Consider the following 22,215-nt stretch of genomic DNA (forward strand, 5'->3'; position numbering starts at 1 on the left):
CCTAGGGGCGTGATTCTTACTGTCATTGGATGTGGCTGTGTGTGTAACAGCACAGATCAACGATCCTACATAGCAGGACCGAGTGATCTGTGCTTTTACACAGGGGAGAATGACAGGCGGCTTTGTTTACATCAGCCGCCTGCCTTTCTCCCTCTCTACCCGACGATCGCGAGTGACCGGCGGACATCGGGTCCGCCGGTCACACGCGCCGGCTTCTTCGGGTATGAGCGGGGGCGGGAGCGCGCCTCCAGGGGCGCACGCTCGCCCCCTATTCGCTCCCAGGCTAGTGACGTATCGGTACATCACTTTGCCTGGGAGGGACTGACCGCCGCCGTATATAGTCGGGCGGCGGTCGGCAAGTGGTTAAATTTCTGCCAAAGTAAATGAAAATGTATTCCATACCACTATACAGTGCCCTTTTTTTTTTGGTTTCAATTGATTTATATTGAAATTTTAAAGGTACAGGGGTAAGCAAAACAGAGAGAATAAGTGTTGATTCACACTATGGCGACACGACTTCGGGGCGACTTAATGAAGTCGCCGTGCACCGCGACTTCGGCGCGACTTGCACCGACTTCACATAATGGAAGTCAATGCAAGTCACTCCGACTTTGTCCAAAAGTAGTGCAGGAACCTTTTTCTAAGTCGGAGCGACTTGAATCACTTCTATTAGAACGGTTCCAATTGCACAGCACGGTCCACGACTTGTCAGGCGACCAAGTCGCCTGACAAGTCGAAACAGTGTGAATCGGCACTGAAGAAAAATGTCAATAAGAGTCAACAAAAGTGGTTGCCTCACAGGGCCAGGGGCCTTTTTTTTTTAAATCCCAGCTTTAAGAGATATTACCATATAGAATTTAAGTTTCAAAATGTAAAAGTCAAAGTGTACATGATTCTGCGTTCCTCTGCATAAGGGAGAAATGAATGTCCAAAATGTGGTAGAATTGGCAATAAAATGGGAACTTTTTTTTTTATACAATATTGGATTTTAATCTAAATTCAGCTTATGTTTAGGAGGACAGCCAGAGGGTTTAACCACTTAAGCCCAGGAAGATTTTACCCCCTTCCTGACCAGGGCCTATTTTGCGATTCGGCACTGTGTGGATTTAACGGACAATTGCGCGGTTGCGCGACGGTGTACCTAAACGAATTTGACGTCCTTTTTTTCCCACAAACAGAGCTTTCTTTTGGTGGTATTTGATCACCTGTGCGATTTTTGGATCATGCGCTATAAACAAAAAAATAGCGACAATTTTGCAAAAATAACAATATTTTTCACATTTTTTTTATATGAAATTCCCCCCCAAAAAATGTAAAAATCTAAATTTTTTAATATTTTAGGCCAATTTGTTTTCTGCCACATATGTTTGGTAAAAAAAAATCACAATAAGCGTATTTTGATTGGTTTGCGCAAAAGTTATTGCGTTTACTAACTAAGGGAAAGATTTTTGTCATTTTTGTTGTTTGAGTAATGGCGGTGATCTGAGATTTTTTTTTGCGGTACTGCGACATTGCGGCGGACAGATCGGACCCTTGACTGACATTTTTGACACTTTTGGGGGTACCAGTGACATTACTACAGTAATCAGTGCTATACATATGCACTGTTACTGTAAAAATGACACTGGGAGGGAGGGGGTTAACTTTATTGGAGAGGGAGGGGCTGTGTGTGTCCCTAGGGGCGTGATTCTAACTGTGATTGGCTGTGGCTTGAGCTGTAGGAACAATGATCAACGGTCCTACATAGTAGAACCGTATGATCAGTGTTTCTACACAGGGGAGAATGACAGGCGGCTTGTTTACACAAGCTGCCTGCCTTTCTCCCTCTCCCCCGACGATTGCAGAGTGACCGGCGGACATCGGGTCCGCCGGTCACACGCGCGGGGGAGTCCGTGACCGCGCGGGAGCGCGCCGCCGTCGGCGCGCGCTCGCCCCCCAGAGCCTCACAGGCTAGCGACGTATATATACGTCTCTTTGTCTGTGAGGGGCTAACCGCCGCAGTATATCTACTTGCGGCGGTCTGCAAGTGGTTAATGAAGTCGCCGTGCACCACGACTTCGGCGCGACTTGCACCGACTTCACATAATGGAAGTCAATGCAAGTCGCTCCGACTTTGTCCAAAAGTAGTGCAGGAACCTTTTTCTAAGTCGGAGCGACTTGGGTCGCACCTATTAGAATGGTTCCAATTGCACAGCACGGTCCGCAACTTGTCAGGCGACCAAGTCGCCTGACAAGTCGGAAGAGCGTTAACCGGCACTAAAGAAAAATGTCAGTAAGAGTCAACAAAAGTGGTTGCCTCACAGGGCCAGGGGCCTTTTTTTTTTTTTAATCCCAGCATATAGAAATATTACCATATAGAATTCAAATTTCAAAATGTAAAAGTCAAAGTGTACATGATGCTGCGTTCCTCTGCATAAGGGAGAAATGAATGTCCAAAATGTGGTAGAATTGGCAATAAAATGGGAACTTCTTTTTTTTATTTTTTTTATACAATTTTGGATTTTAATCTAAATTCAGCTCAAGTTTAGGAGGACAGCCAGAGGGTTTAAGTAAGATACCAAATACCATTGGCTGTGGTGTGGCCCCTGTAAGCGAGACCCAGATCAAAGGAGACCAGTATGACTGATGAGCAAATCCCTCCGGGTTTGGTTGGTGTATCTGTCTGGGTTTAAACCTTGCTTGAAGTTGGAAGTGTATAAAACCTATTGAAGTCTATGGGTGGTAAATCTTGTCATTCAATTCTGCCCATTTGTAGGGCTAATAAGCAAACTATTATCAAATAAAAGGCATGGAGAGCTGAGCACTGCCATGTACCAATGCCAAAATGAAAGTAAATCTAAATATGATACACCTGATGTGGCGGTGCCCGAAGCTGCACAGATACTGGTCTGCAGTACGCTCTGCCGTTAATAGGGCTCTGGGGGTGGATATCCCTGGAGACCCTAAACACTGTATTTTGGGTATACTAGACTTGGTGGTGGTGAACAAGTTTTTGAGGGAGGCTGCCTCTCGTGCTCTGTTCCAGGCCCGTCTACTTATCCTACAACATTGGATAGCACCAGAACCTCCTACTTACAAGATGTGGCTGGAGCAGATGGGGGGTACTCTCCGTATGGAAAAGGTCATATACCAACATAGGGGTTCTACACAAAAGTTTTCCAAACTATGGGGAGTTTGGTTGAACTGCCCAGGCATGGCCCCTACTGATCTCATCATGGACCGTTTATTGTCTTAAATTCACTGTATTCCGGGGGGGGGGGGGGGTAGATTCTGTTTAAATGCCTAGAGATAATAGAGTGGGCACGGGAGCAATATTTCCATGTATGGTATTTTTTGTGTCGGGGGAATTAGAATTAGATTGAGATTGTATTTGTTCAATGTGGTACGAGCAATGCTATGTATGGGGATGGGGATCAGTGATTTCTTTTTCAATGCAAATGTTCAATGTTTCCGTATTTGTTGTAATGGTGTGAGTTTTCTCAATAAAACTTTTCTCTGATTTAAAAAAAAAAAAAAGTAAATCTAAATAATATAAATAACAGAAGTGTAAGCTCTCTTCTACAGAAAAAGCCAACTATGTAAGAAGCATGAGGGCATCTCACCAATGGTCAAAGAGTCCAAAATGGTATTTTATTATGTAGCACCCTCCTAGATAGGTGCTATGAAAAAAGCATTTGTTTGCTCTTCTGCTTATCAGGGAGCAGGATTGTTAGTTAGGCCTGTTATATGTGTCCAGGTATGAGTCACTTGGTCTGAGGGAGTGTGCCCACTGTATCCAATAGGGAAGCTTGTTGGACAGTGGAGGAAACCCAGCCAGTGACATACAGCCTTTTGTGGCAGTCCCAGTGGGAGGGCACAACTGCAGTGCATCCTGGGACTGACCATAAAAGCCAAGGGCACATGTGACAGGGTGTCTTTGACGGGAAGTAGAGTCCCAGGAGGAGGGTAATGGCTGTCTTTCTACCTGTCAGAGAAGAAGGTGGTCACAGGCAGTCGGCCTAGTGATCCAGGTGTGGAGCTGAGCCACAGAAGTCCTGAGGAAACTGACAGTGGAGCTGAAGGCAAAGCTACCTGGGAAAAACAGTGTCTGTGAGTACCAGGGGGCTTGCCGGGGGTCTGCCCAGGAAGGGGAACACTCCAGTGAGGTCAGTGGACAGATGGTCAGCGCACACAGTCGGTAAGAAAGGGGGTGCCAAGTAGTGATGTCGCGAACATAAAATTTAATGTTCACGAACGGCGAACATCGGCAAATGTTCTCGAACCGGCGAACATTGCGAACCGCCATAGACTTCAATAGGCAGGCGAATTTTAAAACCCACAGGGACTCTTTCTGGCCACAATAGTGATGGAAAAGTTGTTTCAAGGGGACAAACACCTGGACTGTGGCATGCCGGAGGGGGATCCATGGCAAAACTCCCATGGAAAATTACGTAGTTGACGCAGAGTCGGGTTTTAATCCATAAAAGGCATAAATCACCTAACATTCCTAAAATGTTTGGAATAACGTGCTTTAAAACATCCAGTGTGTGTATACGATCAGGTATGATGTTGTATCGATCAGGTAGTGTAAGGGTTACGCCAGCTTCACAGTGACAGACCAAACTCTGACAGACCAAACTCCCCGTTTAACGCACCGCAAACAACCGCAAACAGACCACAACTGACCAAAATGGTACAGGAAGTGGGCTTTAAGGGTTAGGGTTAGGTTTAGTGTTAGGGGCTAGGGTTAGGGTTACGGTGAGATACTTAGGGTTAGAGTTAGTAACCCTACCCCTACACCTCTAACCCTAACCCTCTAACCCTAAGCACTAAAAATAACCCTAACCCTAGCCCTAACCCTAATTCTAATTTTTTTTCTGGTTCTGGACATGCTACAGAGCTGAAACTTCACAGGTACACTTTTTAGACCCCCCAGACAATAAATCCAAAGAAATTTATATATTTTTTTTTTTCATTTTTCCAATAATTGGCTCTCTATCAAAAATGACAATTTTTAAGAACTTTTTTTTGTGTGATTTAGTGTCTGGGGGGTCTAAAAAGTGTACCTGTGAAGTTTCAGCTCTGTAGCATGTCCAGAACCAGAAAAAAAGATAATTTTTCAGTAGAGCAGGGATGGTGGGAACCCTTTTTACACCTATATGATCTTTTTTTTCTGGTTCTGGGCATGCTACAGAGCTGAAACTTCACAGGTACACCTTTTTAGACCCCCCCCCCCCCCCCACACTAATCCCAAAAAAGTCATGCCTGCCTCCAAAAATGCCTGATAAATATATAGAAAAAAAATACTCAAATACCAGCCCTAAAAAGGGCTTTTGGGGGACAATATATATATATATATATATATATATATATATATATATATATATATATAAAAATAAAACTCAAATACCAGCCCTAGGAAGGGCTTTTTGGGGTGCTGTCCTTACAGCAGGAGTGTACCAAGAACACTGACTAACAACTGTCCCTAGCTATTAACAGCAGCAGCAGCCCTCTCCCTGCTCTCACTAACACACACTGCTTCAGAAATGATCTAAGATGGATGCTGCCCTTGCTTATTTATAGGAGGTGGGAGGGTGTGGGAGGGAGGTATGCTGATTGGCCTGGAATGTGTCTGCTGACTGTGAGGTTCAGGGTCAAAGTTTGCCTCAATGATGATGTATAGGAGGCGGACCGAACATTGCATATGTTCGCCCACCGAGGCGAACGCGAACATGCGAAGTTCGCCGGGAACTGTTCACCGGCGAACAGTTCGGGACATCTCTAGTGCCAAGTTAGACCCTGAAGAGTAATCTACCGAAAAGTTTGCCTTTCAACACTTCACTTCAGTGGCAGGGTGAAGCATCGGCCTTGCCGCATTCAGTACCGATAGAAGTCCTCAAAATTTTGCATAGTTGTCAAGTTGGAGGTTCCCACTCATGCCTTCTAACATCCAAGTTCAAATAAAATACAAAAAAAAAAAAAAACAAATACCCTGGATTGTTTACTAACTGAGCGAAGGACTTAAAGTGCTAAGAATTTACAAGTTGTTGCTATGAGAAACCCAGAGGAATCCGATCTAAGCAGCTCCCATGGGGGCAGTGCTACAATTAGATAATCCACAAACCTCTGGTAGCAGGAATATACTACATGCATACCACTGTCCAGCCATATCTAAGGTTACATATCTATGGTTACATAGTACTCAATCCCTGATGAATGGGGAATGTCTAAATTCTCATAATGTGATTGCTTTCTTATTCTACTAATTATCTAATAAAATACTATTTTTGACTCCTTGACCATTGGTGGGGCACCCTTACTGCTTCTATTTGGATTTTTCTCTCTTCGAGGGCGTGTTGGCAGTGCTGTATTTTGGCCTAGGCCAACAAGGCCCAGGCCTAGGGCGGCAGATTGCAGGGGGGCCACCCCCCTCCACCTGAGACTCTATTGGCGGCTGGTTGCTAGAGCCGCCTCTCTCACCCCCCTCTCTCTCACCCCCTTCTTTCTCTCCCCCCCTCTCCCTCACCCCCTCTCTATTTTTCTATCATCCCCTTCTCTCTCTCATCCCCCCTCTCTCTCTCTTTCTCTCACTCCCCCTCTCTCTCATCCCCCTCTCTCTCTCTCACCCCCTCTCACCACCCTCTCTCTCTCTCATCCCCCCTCTCTCTCTCACCCCCCCCTCTCTCACCCCCCTCTCTCTCTCATCCACCCTCTCTCTTTCTCTCATCCCCCCACTCCCTCATCCCTTCTCTCTCTCAACCCCCTCTCTCTCTCTCTCTCTCTCCCTCACCCACCCCCCCTCGCTCTCTCCCTCACCCACCCCCCTCTCTCTCTCCCACCCCCTCTCGTGAGCTCTCAGGGGTTCATGCTGGCACTTGTAGTCCTTAAATTTTGGAGGGAGTCACATCCATTAAAAAAGGAGTGGGGAAAATTTACATAGGAGGGGGGGCGCCCAATTTTTGTCTTGCCTAGGGCAGCACAAAACCAAGATACACCACTGTGCGTTGGTACATGTTAGCAGCCTCACCTTGATTAATAAGATAGTCCTCCATATCTCTGGATAGTAACAATGGGAGATCTAGCACCTCTTATGTATTTCCTTTTTTTTTTTAGTAAGGAGTCTGGGTTATACATGCCTTTAAATGAATGGCTTCTGACTCAGATGACCAGCGGAAAGGTTATGCTCTGCATTATAGGTTGTTATGTATTTCTAGTGGTGAACCCGTGAACCTAAATCTCATCCCCAATAATGATCTAATTTTTAGGTTGTACACCTCAGAGATAGAGGTCACTAACTCTATATTTTGTCCTTCCAGTTAATAGTTGTCGAATAAACTCCACCTGCTTCCCTCTTGACTGCAAGGATGTATATGACAGCAAGTTTACCTCTAATGGCGTATATTGGATATACCCCAACTATTGCTCTTCAAGTCCAGTCCAAGTGTACTGTGACATGACCACTCGAAATGGACCATGGACGGTAAGTGATGGGAAAAGACACACAGTGATGTAAAGATATATTGTGCACATTTACTAACCCCCACCCCCGTGACATTTTCATTATAGATTATATTTCACTTCATCAATGTGTGTCCAGGCTGAAGATGAAATCTCTTAAACTCTTAGCCCACCCATATCTTATCTATAATCCTAAACCTACTGCTAACCAAACCCAAGCTGAAGAAATTATATATATATATAAAAATGAAAAAAGGAGAACATTTTTGGGACTTTATATGAGACTCGTGACCAACTGAGTCTCCATCCCTGATGCATATAGCGAAAACACAACAAACTCAAAAGGTGGGACTTTAACCACTTTACCACCGGAGGATTTTGCTGTCTTCCGTCCAGGCCACTTTTTGTGATTCGGCGCTGTGCGACTTCAACTGACAATTGCGCGGTCGTGCGACGCCGTACCCAAACGAAATTTACGTCCTTTTTTTCCCACAAACAGAGCTTTCTTTTGGTGGTATTTGATCACCTGTGCGATTTTTACTTTTTGCGCTATAAACAAAAAAAGAGCGTTTATTTTGAAAAAATAACAATATTTTTAACATTTTTTTATATGAAATTCCCCCCAAAAAAGATGTAAAAACCAATTTTTTTAAAAATTTTTGGCCAATTTGTTTTATGCTACATATGTTTGGTAAAAAAAATCGCAATAAGCGTATTTTGATTGGTTTGCGCAAAAGTTATTGCGTTTACTAACAAAGGGAAAGATTTCTGTCATTTTTGGTGTTTTTTTTTTAACGCGTAATGGCGGCGATCTGCGATTTTTTTTGCGGGACTGCGACATTGCGGCGGACAGATCGGACCCTTGACTGACATTTTTGACACTTTTGGGGGTACCAGTGACATTACTGCAGTAATCAGTGCTATATATATGCACTGTTACTGTAAAAATGACACTGGCAGGGAAGGGGTTAATTTTATTGGAGAGGGAGGGGTTAATGTATGCCTGGTGTTTACTGACGTGTAGGGGGGGAGGGGACTGTGTGAGTCATGGACAGATCGGATGTCCAGCTATGCTGAACAGTCCGATCTGTCACTCCCTGTCACTATGGAGATCTGCCCGCTGTGTTTACACACAGCGGGCAGATCTCCACACTCGATCCCCGACGATCGGGTAAGAGCAGCGGCGATCGCCGCTGCTCCTCCCCTGGCCCGACTCCCGCTGTGAATGAAAACAGCGGGAGCGAGCCTCCGGCGGCGCGCAAGCGCTGCCCAGAAGGGGGAGTGTCCAACGACGTTAATACTACGTCGCTGGACGATAACGAACCACTCTGCCGCAGTAGTATTACTGTGAGCGGTTCTAAAGTGGTTAAATGAAGTGTGACCAGCTAAGTAACATGGTAAATACGTCATAGAAAGGACCAGAAGGGTAATGATTCATAATTTTATTAAAATTCTGAAGACCAGTTAACAGTAGATCCAAAATGTACCCATAAGTATGTGAACCCATAGTAATGGGATAAACATAAATGATACACATAAGGATGTAAAAGGTCCAGAACAGTAATATAAAAGGTACATGATAAACCTGGTACATTTCTTATACATAACAGACATACAATAAGGTCATGTGAACAAAAATATGTATTGTAACATTATAATAGATGAATATACCTATGCTTGACTCAACGCGTTTTGTGAGGATTCACTTCGTCAGGAGTATACATAGTTCAAAATATCTAAAAAATATATAAGTATATACTATAGTTATCAGTGTGACCAACAGATACATATACCTCAAACATATATCATGGATGTGACTATGTATACTCCTGACGAAGTGAATCCTCACTAAACGCGTTGAGTCAAGCATAGGCATATTCATCTATTATAATGTTATAATACATATTTTTGTTCACATGACCTTATTGTATGTCTGTTATGTATAAGAAATGTACCAGGTTTATCATGTACCTTTTATATTACTGTTCTGGACCTTTTACATCCTTATGTGTATCATTTATGTTTATCCCATTACTATGGGTTCACATACTTATGGGTACATTTTGGATCTACTGTTAACTGGTCTTCAGAATTTTAATAAAATTATGAATTATTACCCTTCTGGTCCTTTCTATGACGTATTTACCATGTTACTTAGCTGGTCACACTTCATTTAAAGTCCCACCTTTTGTGTTTGTTGTGTTTTCGCTATATATATATATATTGTGGCAGGGCACATGGATCCGTGATCGATGGAAGATACGTGTCACCGAGGTTCCTGGCCTCGGTGAGATAAGAGCCGGTAATTCTGTGTCAGCAGCAGCTAGTGTTGCTTGACACTTTTCTATTTTAGTGTGGCTGCAAAGCCGAATCCGGGCCGGCTCTTATTGGGAGCAGTCAATGTGTGGGTGGGTGGCTGCTCCCCACGCTCCAGGCCAGGTCTTGCCTGGGGTTTATAAGGCAGACAGCCTAACAGGTGGTTGAGAATGATCTCCATGCACCAGAAGGCTGTGGAAGTCGGTGCTGAGGCTGGAAAGGCTACAAGCAGGTGAACTGACCCATTGCTGTGTGTGAACAGCACCAAAGAGACACAGGTGAATGGACTTGTTGTGGCTTTTAACCTGCCTTAAAGACTGTCGTTTTCCTTTTTGTTGAGTGTGAGTTAACACCAAAAAAGACTGTTACTTTTGTGTTCCTGAAGTGTGAATAAAACACTCCTGATTTACTTGAAGAACCATCTGTTTTGCCTCTATGCTGCACCCACAAATCCTACCTACACAGGGCTTTTTTTCAGCAGGAACGTGCGGGAACGCAGTTCCGGCACCTCCAGCACTGAATGGATGTATGTAATAGCAAGGGGTGTGGGGTGTGTTGGAGGGTCTCTTGATGCTGGCTGCTTGGGGATCTATTGTCACTGGTAGGGATCGGTTATTGTGTGAGGGTCCATTGTTGCTGCTGGGGGATATATTGTTGCTGGGGGGTCTTATGTTAATGATAGGGATCTCCTGTTGAGGTCTATTGTTGGCTGATCTATTGATACTGGTTACTGGGAAAGCCATTGTTGCTACTGGAGGGGGATCTAATGTTGCTGGGGTGGATCTTTTGTTGCTGGGTGAGGTATTTTGTTGTGCGTGGGAGGTGGGTAGGGGATGGAACCAAGGGACAGTGCTCAATGCTCAAAGGTGGGTAGTGGGTGGAGTCAAGGGGTCATTTAGAAGGGGGGAGTTCCTGCACCTATTCTCTGAGAAAAAAAGCCCTGTATATATATATATAATTAATTACGTGTGTGTATAGATAGATAGATAGATAGAGAGATATAGATATATATATATATATAGATGTAGCACCCTCCTAGGTATTGCTCCTGCTGCTTATCAGGGGAGCCTGATCTATTAGGTTGCCTGTCACATGCTTCCAGGTATGATTCCCTGGGTCTGAGGGAGTGTCCCCACTGTATCCAATGAGGGAGCTTGTTGGACAGTGGAAGAAACCTAGCCAGTGACAGTTTTATTGCAGTCCCAGTAAAAGGGGAATTCCTGCAATGCATTCTGGGATTGGCCATAAATACTGGGGGGGGGGCATGTGATAGGGCATCTTTGGGTGGGACGCCGAGGCCCAGGAGGAGGTGGACGGTTGTCTCTCCTCCTGCAGGTGTGAGGAAGGTGGCTCAGGCAGTCGGCCTAGTGAACCAGGTGTGGAGCTGAGCTACAGAGGATCCAGAGTGCTGACGGTAAGCTGCTGGCAGTCTCTTTCGAAAAACAGTGTCCGTGAGTACCAGGAGATTTGCCTAAGGGTCTGCCCAGGAAGGGGGACCACTCCAATGAAGTCAGGGGATCAAGCAGCTAGCTCACACAGGAAGTGTAGCAGCAAAGGGGGTGCCGTGTATTTGACCCTGAAGAATAAGAACAGTAAAGGGGGTGCCAGGAAGGGCCCTGAAGATTGATCTGCAGTACAGTACAGTTTACCACTGCTAATAAGGTGAAGCAGCGGCCTTGCCACACTCAGCATTATTCAGTCGTCCCAACCTATTGTGCATAGTATACAAGTTGGAGTATCCCAATCATCCCTTCTCCTATCCAAGTTCTCAATAAAAACACAAAAACCAAAGCTCCTAGTTTCCTGACTGAGCCAAAATCCCTCTGAAAATGTTGAACTGTCATGCTGTTGCTAATGGTAACCCAGGGGAACCCATAACCAGCAGCTCCCATGGAAGTAGTGCTTCATAAATCATAATAATTCAGAAATATATTGAAACCTGAAACTTGTATTTAGCCCTCGGCTATGCTATAACTCCAAGTTTAAAGTGTATAGTCGGTAAAATTTTATTTTTTAAAAAACCTTTAGTCCAGTTATGTATCAAGATTTAGATATTTAATCTAATTGTCTGATTAGTATAGGATCAAAGTGTTGCTCTAATTAAAACTTTTTTTTATAGGTTTTAACCACTTGCCGGCCGCTCACGTTGAGGGTACTGCGGCAAAGTGGCTCGTTATCGTCCAGCGACGTAGGACCCCTCCCCTTGTGGATTCAGACACAGCGGGAGTCGGGCCAGGGGGGGAGAGGCGGTGATCAAAATGTCAGTTAGGGGTCCAATCTGTCCGCCGCAATGTCGCAGTCCCGCAAATAAAATCACAGATCGCCGCCATTACTAGTTAAAAAAGAAAAAACAATAAAAATGACATAAATTTCCCGTAGTTAGTATCTGCGATAACTTTTGCGCAAACCAATAAAAATACGCTTATTGTGATTTTTTTTTTTACCAAACATTTGTAGCAGAAAATAAATTGGCCTAAAATGTTAAATTTAGATTTTGACTTTTTTTTTTTTTTTTTAGGGAATTTCGCATAAAAAATGTGAAAAATATTGTTATTCCTTCAAAATTGTCGCTCTTTTTTTTGTTTATAGCGCAAAAAGTAAAAATTGCACAGGTGATCAAATACCACCCAAAGAAAGCTCTATTTGTGGAAAAAAAAAGAACATAAATTTAATTTAGGTACAGCATCGCACGACCGCGCAATTGTCCGTTAAAATAACGCAGTGCCGAATCGCAAAATATAGCCTGGTCAGGAATGGGGTAAAATCTTCCGGTCTTAAAGCGGTTAAAAATACGCTCATTGAGAATTTTTTTGTCAAAGACATGTAGCTAAATACATTTTGGCCTAAATATATGATAAAAATATATTGGATATTTTTTTTTACTGTCAAAGTAGAAAAATATTGTTGTTTTTTCAAAATTGCCGCATTTTTTTTATTAATATCCCAAAAAATGAAAAGCGCAGAGGTGATCAAATACCACCAAAAGAAAGCTCTGTTTGTGGGGAAAAAAGGACGTAAATTTAGATTGGGTACGGCCTTGCATGACCGCGCAATTGTCCGTTAAAGTCGCACAGTGCCGAATCGCAAAAAGTGGCCTGGACGTAAAGCTGGAAAATCCTCCGGTCCTAAAGTGGTTAAACAAGGAAGGGTTAGACAGTCTGTGTCTCCTCTATAGGGATTCCTCTTCTTTGTTTGTCCTGGTGGCCACCAATACCAAGACAAAAATGGAAATCCTAAAATGTAAGGTTGTCATGAGATCAGGAGATAAGGGGAAATCTTCCAATGGGGGCAAATATTCTGATAATAGCTGTCTACGTTTGGATTTATGTTTATTTCCTGTTGTGTCCCCAATACAGGGGGTGAAGGGAAATCTCTCCAGCGTGACACAGACAGCAGAAATTATTCTGAGAGGGGTTTAACCCTTCCCTACTCTATGTACAGATGAATGGTAATGGTAACCTCAACCAATATTTGAAGCAGCTCTCATCAAGTACTTTATCCATAATCCTAACTACAATTTATAATCCTCACCCTAGTTCTAAATGCAACCATTTATAAAGTATATTCAGTGCAGTCCACCTGTTTTATTGTCTGTATGTTGTTAGCCCTAATATTTGCATGGATTAACGTTGATATCTGGGCTCCTCCCCTCTAAAAATAAATTTCCTCTTTACTCATCTAAAGCTTCTCTGACCCCAAGTCTTCTCTCTTCTTCTGTGTACAGGAGGCAAAGACCTTCTCCAGTTGGCTAGTAGTGTAAGGTAACAAAATGCAAATTAAAGCACCACACCACTGTTCCAAAAAATGCCCCCTTCATTAGGGATAAAATAAACATAACAACATCTCTGTATCAATACATTAACAATACAATATCCAATGCAAAAATGTTTTTAAAAACCATAGTTTCTTTCAGGAGCAGTGATTTTAATGATGCCTAAAGTGCAACAATAAAAATACAAAAATCCTATAGTGCCCCCTTAATGTGCCTGTAACTTGGCGCATCTGTAGCATGCATAGAGCATGCTGCAGCAAAAATGAAATTTTTATTAAGAAAAAAACACAGGTCAAAACCCATTTTAAAATGACTCATGGTTACAATTGACGTGGGGTCCCCCCTCAAAATCCATACCAAACCCTTATCCGGGTATGTGGCCTGGCAGGTCAGGAAAGGGGAGGGGAGTGAGCGCCCAGCCCCTCCTGAACCACACCAGGCTAGACTCTGCCCCCCCCCCCCACCCCGAAGCTACTTGTCCCCATGTTGATGGAGACAAGGGCCTCATCCCCACAATCATGGCCAGGGTCTGTGGGTGGGGGGTTTATTAGAATCTGAAAGCCCCCTTTAACAAGGGGGCTGCCAGATCCTGCCCCCCCCCCCATGTGAATGAGTATACATTGTACCCCTACCCATTTACCACAAAAGTGTCCAAAAAGTAATAAACAAGTGACAAGTTTTGCAGAATTCCTTTATTAAAAGTAAAAATTAATAAAAAACCGTGCACCTCCATGTAAATCCATTGTCAATCACGCCTCCTGCTGGAAAAAAATAATTCCACCCTCTGGGACAGCCTCCCACCGAATGCCTCCTCTGCGCTTTGACATTTCCTATATACAGTAGGTAGGGGGCCACCTGGCTATGTCACCCAGTGGTTCAGGGAGGGGACACTTACTTGTCCCCCCCTTTCCTCACTGGCCAGGCTGCATGCCCGGATAAGGGTGTAGTATGGGTTTTGGGGGGACCCCACGCTGTTCTTTTTTTTATTCTGGCATGGGGTTCCCCTCAAAATCCATACCAGACCCGAAGGGCCTAGTATCAACTGGGAGGGGGGGGACCCCACAACATTTTTTTCTTTATTTTTTAGCCAGTACTTTTTTTTTTTTTTTTTATTTAGCTGTCAGTAGGCAAATCCATTGACAGCTTATGACTCATCGGTTGTTAAGGACGCGGCAGCTGGCTGTCAGGCCCCGCTCCTTAACGACCAGCTTACACTGCGCCCTGATTGGGCAAAGCTTTGCCCAATCAGGGCGCAGAATACTGTGCAGCGCTCACTGCATTACGGGGTGTTCGTCGGGGCGAACACCCGATGAACACCCTGCAAATTCTGGTGTTCGGTGAACGGCCGAACAGGCAAATGTTTGGCCTGAGCTCATGGTTGGGCTGAACTGTTCGCCCCTCCCTAATGGGGACTAGCCAGAATTTGCAGGGTGTTCACCGGGTGTTCGCCTCGATGGAACACCCCGTAATGCATTGAGCGCTGCACAGTGTATTCTGCGCCCTGGTTGGGTAAAGCTTTGCCCAATCAGGGCGCAGTGTAAGCTGGTCGTTAAGGAACAGGGCCTGAAAGCCAGCTGCCGCGTCCTTAACAACCGATGAGTCATAAGCTATCAGCCAGAGCAGGCACATCTACAGTGCTGGATTAGCAATTCCCTATGTCAGGGGAACAGAACCAGTGTGGGACCCAGATGGAAGAGATAGGTGAGTATATCTTGCTTTAAAAGGCAATGAAAAAAAAAACATGCAGAATGGGTTGGAGAGGAGCGGGAGGGCGGTAATGTTTGCTCGGAGATGGGCTTTTATATTTGTATTATGCCTGTGAAACTGTACAAACCCACCCAGTTTGTCCAGGAAAAGGTTTTAGATCTCAGCACATTGCGCCATCACCATGATCCATTAATTTGGTACCTCTTCTTCAGGTGTTTCAGAAAAGGTTTGATGGGAGTGTGAATTTTTATCGAGGCTGGAAAGACTACAAGGATGGATTCGGACGAGCTGACTCCGAGTATTGGTTGGGTAATGCTTTTGTTTTATTCCTTCTTGAAGATCGATCTTCAAGAAGGAAGCTGATTTTATTTTAATGTCTGGAGCTATTGGGTTCTGGAGATTTGTTACCATGTGTATTACAGTGCTGTGAATCAGCATTTGCCCTCTCCCTGATTTTTTTTTTTATTAATTTTTTTGGCATCTTTTTCACACTTTAATGATTCAGATCTTTAAACAAATTTTAATATTACACAAAGATAACCCAAGTAAATACAAAATGCAGTTTTCAAAGGATGATTTCATTTATTAAGGAAAAAAAGCTGCCCAAACATGCCTGGCCACGGGCCTTGGCACACCTCCCAACTTTTTGAGATAGGAACGAGGGACACCTATTAGCATACGCGAACCGCCGTACAGTAAGTGGTTATAGGTGAAATATACAAAAAAAATATTAGTTAAACTCACAAGTGCTTTTTTTTTAACTACTACTATTCCTTTATACTGGCTTTTGAAATTTACAAATGCAGAAATTTGAATGAAAGTGTTTTATAGTGCTAAACCTATTTAAAAGATAAATAGTGCATTTTGTTATATACAACTACATAGACCAAAATGAGGAACAAATGAGGAGGAAAGAGAGACAGAGGTCATATCTCCCAACTGTCTCTGATTTCGAGGGACTGTCCCTGATTTGGAACAAAGTCCCTCTGTCCCTCTTTCCTCCAATTTCTAAACCTTTCATCCTGTAGCACCCCCCTAGGTAGGTGCTAGGAAAAAGCATGTACGTGGCCATGTCTGCTTATCAGAGGGGCCTGATCAGCTAGCTAATCTGTCACGTGTTTCCAGGTGTGGTCTGTTGCAGGGGCGGATCCAGGGGGGGGCAACGGGTCAATTGCCCCCCCCCCCCCGACATCCAAAGGAGCTTCCCTGCAAATTGGTGCCCTGATAATAGCACCGCTGGGGACACAGGAAGCAACGCTGTATTACACAGCCAGCAGAGAGAGGGTGGGGCCGGGAGCTCCACTGACACTGTGACTCCACCCCTTTCAGCCTGTGCACTCGGTAATGAGCCATTGTAATTGGAGCCGAGAGCCCCGCCCCCAGACTTCTGCATTGCTCAGCCAGCAAAGTGGAGCTCCTGGCCCTGCCCCACCTCATGCAGCCTGTGTACTCTGGATGGAGTAGAAGGAGAAGGGATATGAGTGGATGCCCCGCCCCCGGACCTCTAAAAGTTCTTGATGGCCAGGTATGTTTTTCCCTCCATAGACAGCATGAATGCTTGCCTGAAACTCTGAGATGTGCAAATCTGTGCATTTCTGAAAGGTCTCTGACCATCTCCTGTACTGTGTCCCCCATCTGTCTCCTGTACTGTGTCCCCCATCTGTCTCCTGTACTGTGTCCCCCATCTCTGTCTCCTGTACTGTGTCCCCCATCTCTGTCTCCTGTACTGTGTCCCCCATCTCTGTCTCCTGTACTGTGTCCCCCATCTCTGTCTCCTGTACTGTGTCCCCCATCTCTGTCTCCTGTAGTATGTCTGCAGCCTCTGACCATTTTCTCTACTGTGTCTGCCATCTCTGACAGTCTCCTGTAGGGTGTCCATCTCCTGTACTATGTCTGCAGTCTCTGATCATCTCCTGTAGTATGTATATTAATGTGCTGTGGGGGCCCTAAAAAATGTTTGCCCAGGGTCCAATTACTAATATGGATGGCCCTGCCTCCGCCACCTCACCACAGCAAAACCAATGAAGGAAGGCTGTAGGGGCATGAGTCCCGGATGGAGAGGTGTTCTACAGCAACACAGTTCTACATTCACTTCTGTAAGCAACACTTTATTTTCTAGCAGTGCCCCTCCCGAGACTAGACTCTGGATCCGCCCCTGGTCTGTTGAGTCTGGGGAGTCTCCCCCACTGTACCCAATGAGGGATCTTGTTGGACGGTGGAGGAAACCTGGCCAATAACACACCAGGGTTTATGACTATCCCAGTGGGCGGTGATTGCCGCAATGCACCCTGGGATTGGGAATAAATCCTAAGGGGGCATGAGGCAGAGTGTCTTTTGGCAAGAGCATCAGTCCCAGGAGGAGGTGACGGCTGTCTCTCCTCCTGTCAGAGAGTGAAGGTGGTCCAGGCAGTCGGCCTAGGGGACCGGAGGTTGAGCTGTGCTGCAGAGAGGGATCCAGAGTGTTTCTGACCGAGTGGAGCTGCTGGGCAGAGACCTTCAGGAAAAACAGTATCGTGAGTACTCGAGAGAGTATATATTATATAGTTCATATTCCTATCGCACACCTTCCTGGTTTGTAGGCACTTGTGTACTGGGTGCTGAAGCGATCACCAGCTGGCCACTGGATCGGTTACATGTAGATACATATTCGTCAGCACACCAAGGATCTTGCAAAAGCAGTCCAAAAACTTTATTCCAAAGAAGATTACATCAAAAAAAATATAGTGCAACATTTCGGAGCTGCGCAGGACCCCTTTGTCAGGCATGTGATGATCATGACATGCCTGACGAAGGGGTCCTGCGCGGCTCCGAAACGTTGCACTATATTTTTTTTGATGTAATCTTCTTTGGAATAAAGTTTTTGGACTGCTTTTGCAAGATCCTTGGTGTGCTGGCGAATAAGTTTCTACTGCCTAAGAGAGAGGGGACCACTCCAGAAGGTCAAGGGGATCCAGGAGTCAAGTAGTAGTGGCAGTGAAAAGGGGCGCCAAGTGTCAAAGCCCTGAAGATAGGGAGTGAAAGGGGGCACCAGTGTGGGTGCCCTGAAGCATTCAGCAGGGCAGCAAAAGTGTACAAGTAGCTACCTCAGGCAAGAGTACCGCAGAGAGCTAAAAAGGACTTCTTTAGTCGAAGGCAAAGTTACAGAGTCAATTCAGCGTTAACCAGCATCAAGTCAGTGTTTACAGGCATCCAGCCAGCGTTAACCAACCAGTGTCAAGCAGCATTTTTCAGAGTCTCCACCAGATTGTGCATAGTTCAGTTGTAGGAGTATCCCACTCTTCCCTTCTCCCATCCAAGTTCCTAAATAAACCTAAAATCCCAAAGATACTGGACTGGTTCTTGTCTCAGTGCTCACAATTAGAGAAACATGCTTAAACATGCTGTTGTTGCTAGCGGTGACCTAGGGGGACCCACATCCAGCCCCGTGGCTGGGAATTGTGCTACAATCCAATTTCTAAATTGCTGCATTTGTAGATTCCAAAAGCCAATATAAAGGAATACTAGTGGTAAAAAAGCACTTGTGGGTTTAACCAATCTTTTTTTTTTTTTTTTGTACAATTCTCCTTTAAGGGGGGCGTGGCAGGGGGCGTTACTTTTTTTTTTTTTTTTTTTTTTTGCTAATAGGTGCTTTTTATTTTTACTTATTATTTTGAATATTATACAGTATAATACAATTTTGGATGTACTTTTGGATATATAGTTAAAAAGTTACAAATTGCTTGGTAACGCTATGTTCCTTAGGTAAAGGGACTTATTTTTCTTGGCTGAGACACCATATGTCTTGACGACATCAGCTTTATTTATAATTGAAAATGTGTTTACTGTCTGTAACGCATTTCTACACATTATTTACAGTAGCACGGATGTTGAATATTAGAAGCTTCAAGGCTTGTCTGCAGAAGCCTGACATTGCACCCCTGATCCACTGATCATGGATGAAATGCTTTCCAGTATGCAGCAGGAAAAATAATAAATGCACATTTTTTTTTGCAAAAATATGTGCATTTATTATTGTTTTCTAGAAAGATGAACTGTTTTTTTAAATACCCTTTTGGTCAGAGGACATTCCTTGCATCGTTTCATGGAGCTCAGGAAGTCCTGGCAGGGATCCTTTGGGTTCCATTGGAGGTGCTAGCAGGGATTCTGGATATATTGGAGGGGAGTTTATGTCTCAGTTGGACCCTGTAGTAGGTTTTTGCCACCGTCCCAGAAGATTCTAAAATTGTGGTGGATGTGGGTGCCTCAAACCCAGGTAAGGGGACTTTAAGGGCAAGAGTAGGTTAGAAAATAACGTTAAAAAAGAAGAAAATTTATTGATAATAATAATAATAACAGATTACATATTAAAGATGGGATGACCCATAGACAATTGGTGTATGGGTAAAGCCCATAGTGTGAAGTCAGATAAAGTATGGAAAAATTGTGACTTGAAAACGGTGATAGAGATCCACCTATTTTGCTGTTTCTATTTTCCAGGTTGGGGATAAACAGAATCCAAAGCAAAATAAGGGAAAAGGATCTTGGGTATGATCCTAGTAAGTCCTACGCGTTTCGACCCCTTGAGAAAGGCCCTCATCGGGCCGAAACGCGTAGGACTTTTTTTATAACCTCCATCTTTTTTCTGGAACAGGTCTGGAGAACATCCACCGCATCACATCGCAAAGGGACTACCGCCTGCGCATCGACCTCACAGATTTCGACAACGACTCTCGTTTTGTGTACTACAATAATTTCTCCCTCTCTGGTGAGAGAGACAGCTACAGAATGTATATGGTTGGCTTTCAAGAAGGGAATCTATGCAAACCTATTGGTAAGGAACTAAAGCCAGATAGTGGGCAAAGGATTACATTTGTTGGAAAGATAAAGGGATACATGGATACATATCCCTGTAGACTGAAGTTTTTTTCACTTATCCACACTTTCCACTGTCAACCCCAACTGTGGAAGGGAGTTCCACATCCTTACCAATCTAACAGTTAAGAACCCCCAATGCAGTTTTAGATTGAATGGCTTTTCATCCAACTACATTGTGTGGCCGCATGTCTTCTTTAGAGACCCAAGACTAAAGGCGCTTTTCCACTGCATGGTACCGCATGGCACGGGTTAGAACGGTTCGGTACGGCGGCGCTTTTCCACTACATGGTACGGCTCGCTTAAACAGTACCACCTCGGTTGGGGTTCCAAGCAGGCCGTAACGATACCATATCCCACAATCCTTTGCATACAGCATTGATTGTTTGTCACTACTAGCCACTGATTGGTCAGAGAATCGTTGTAATCCCACCCACTTAGTACTAAGTACTACAACAGTGGAAAAGCAAACCGAGCCAAGTAGAGACTATACAGTGCTGAAAGGTGCCGACTCGTACCACGCAGTGGAAAAGCAAACTGAGCCGAGCTGTGCCGAGTGGAGCCGAGCCGGTACTTGCAGTGGAAAGGTGCCATAAAAGGTTTTCTCCCAATGCTGGAGTCACAGTTCAAGGATTTGTACATCTCTATCATATCTCCTCTTAAAGCGGAGTTCCACCCAAAAGTGGAACTTCCGCTTTAGGGAGTCCTGACCCCCCGACATGCCACATTTGGCATGTCATTTTTTGGGGGGGGGAGCGGGTACCTAGTTTTGACAGGTACCCGCTCCCACTTCCGCTCTGAGCGCCGCGGCGCCCTGAACGGAAGTTCTCCTCTCCCCCTCCCTCCCTGCAATCTTCTGGGACACGTCAGAGGTCCCAGAAGATTGCCGGCCAATCACGGCGCGACTCGCGCATGCGCAGTGGGTACCCGGCTGTGAAGCCGCAAACTGTAACAGCCGGGTGCCCACAGCAGTGATGCCGGCGCCGAGGGAGAGGATCGAGGCTTCCGGCGGCCGCATCGCTGGACCGTTGGACAGGTGAGTAAATGGCTGGAACTTCAAGTTGAATGTTTGTAGTTGTTCCTCATAACTGAGGTCCTCCAGCCCCCTTATTAGCTTTGTTGCCCTTCTCTGGACTTTCATCCTTCCTGAAGACTGGTGACCAGAACTGGACAGCATACTCAGGATGTGGCCAAACCAGAGTCTTATAGATTAGCAGAATTATAGTTTTATCTCTGGAGTAAATCCACTTTTAAATGCATGCTACTATTCTACTGGCCCTGCTTGCTGTAGCTTGGCAGTGCATGCCATTTCTGAGTCTGCCATCCACTAGGACCCCCAGATCCTTTTCCATTATCGACTCTCCCTAACGTTCTCCCCCTAGCTAAAAACTGCATGCATATTTTTAGCTCCCAAGTGCATTACTTTACATTTTTCTACATTGAACTTCAACTGCCATTTAGCCACCCCCTCTAGTTTATTGAGGTCTTCTTTTAAAGTTTATATATCCTGTTGTGAAGTTATTACCGTGCTTAGCTTTGTATCATCAGCAAACACTGCGATTGAACTTTTTTCCAACCTCCTATGTAATTTATGAATAAGTTAAACAGAGTTGGTCCAAGGACAGAGCCCTGTGGCCCCCTGCTCACAGCTCCAGACCATTCAGAAAATATTTAATTAACCACCACCCTTCTGGATGCGCTCCTGTAACCAGTTTTCTATCCAGGTACATACTATGTCATCAATGCCAAAATACCTATGTAGCACTGCCCCCCTGGGGGCTGCTGGTTAACCGATTGCCGACCGGCGCACGACTATTTACTTCAGCAGTCAGCCCCGTACAGGCAAAACATAGGGCTACATCGCTCGCCCACGAGCCTCTAGGGGGCGAGCGCGCGCCGCTGGAGGCGCGCGCTTGCCCCCGCTCGTTCCCTGCCTTCCCCTCGTGATCTCCCGGTGGAGAGGGAGAAAGGCAGGCGACTGATGTAAACAAAGCTGCCTGTCATTCTCCTTGATGTAACTGAAGAGATCATACGATCCTGCTATGTAGGATCGTATGTCTCTGTGGTTACATAAAAAGCCACACCCCTTTACAGTTAGAAGCACGCCCCTAGGGACACACTTAACCCCTTGA

General features: G+C 44.9%; 1 protein-coding gene across 1 annotated transcript in view; it reads left to right on the forward strand.

The window, feature by feature from the left end:
* Positions 1-22,215, forward strand: part of LOC309557642 (microfibril-associated glycoprotein 4-like) — a gene marked incomplete at its 3' end in the record, with an annotated part of 38,154 nt that overhangs the window by 7,928 nt on the left and 8,011 nt on the right. Inside the window, exons 3-5 of the mRNA XM_082260433.1 lie at positions 7,296-7,459; positions 15,445-15,541; positions 19,863-20,042. Of these exons, the coding sequence (XP_082116559.1) occupies positions 7,296-7,459; positions 15,445-15,541; positions 19,863-20,042 (441 nt within the window). The remainder of the gene's footprint in view (positions 1-7,295; positions 7,460-15,444; positions 15,542-19,862; positions 20,043-22,215) is intronic.

This window comes from Pelophylax lessonae (genome assembly GCF_965119305.1).
Source record: "Pelophylax lessonae genome assembly, chromosome: 6".
Taxonomy (NCBI): Eukaryota; Metazoa; Chordata; class Amphibia; order Anura; family Ranidae; genus Pelophylax; species Pelophylax lessonae.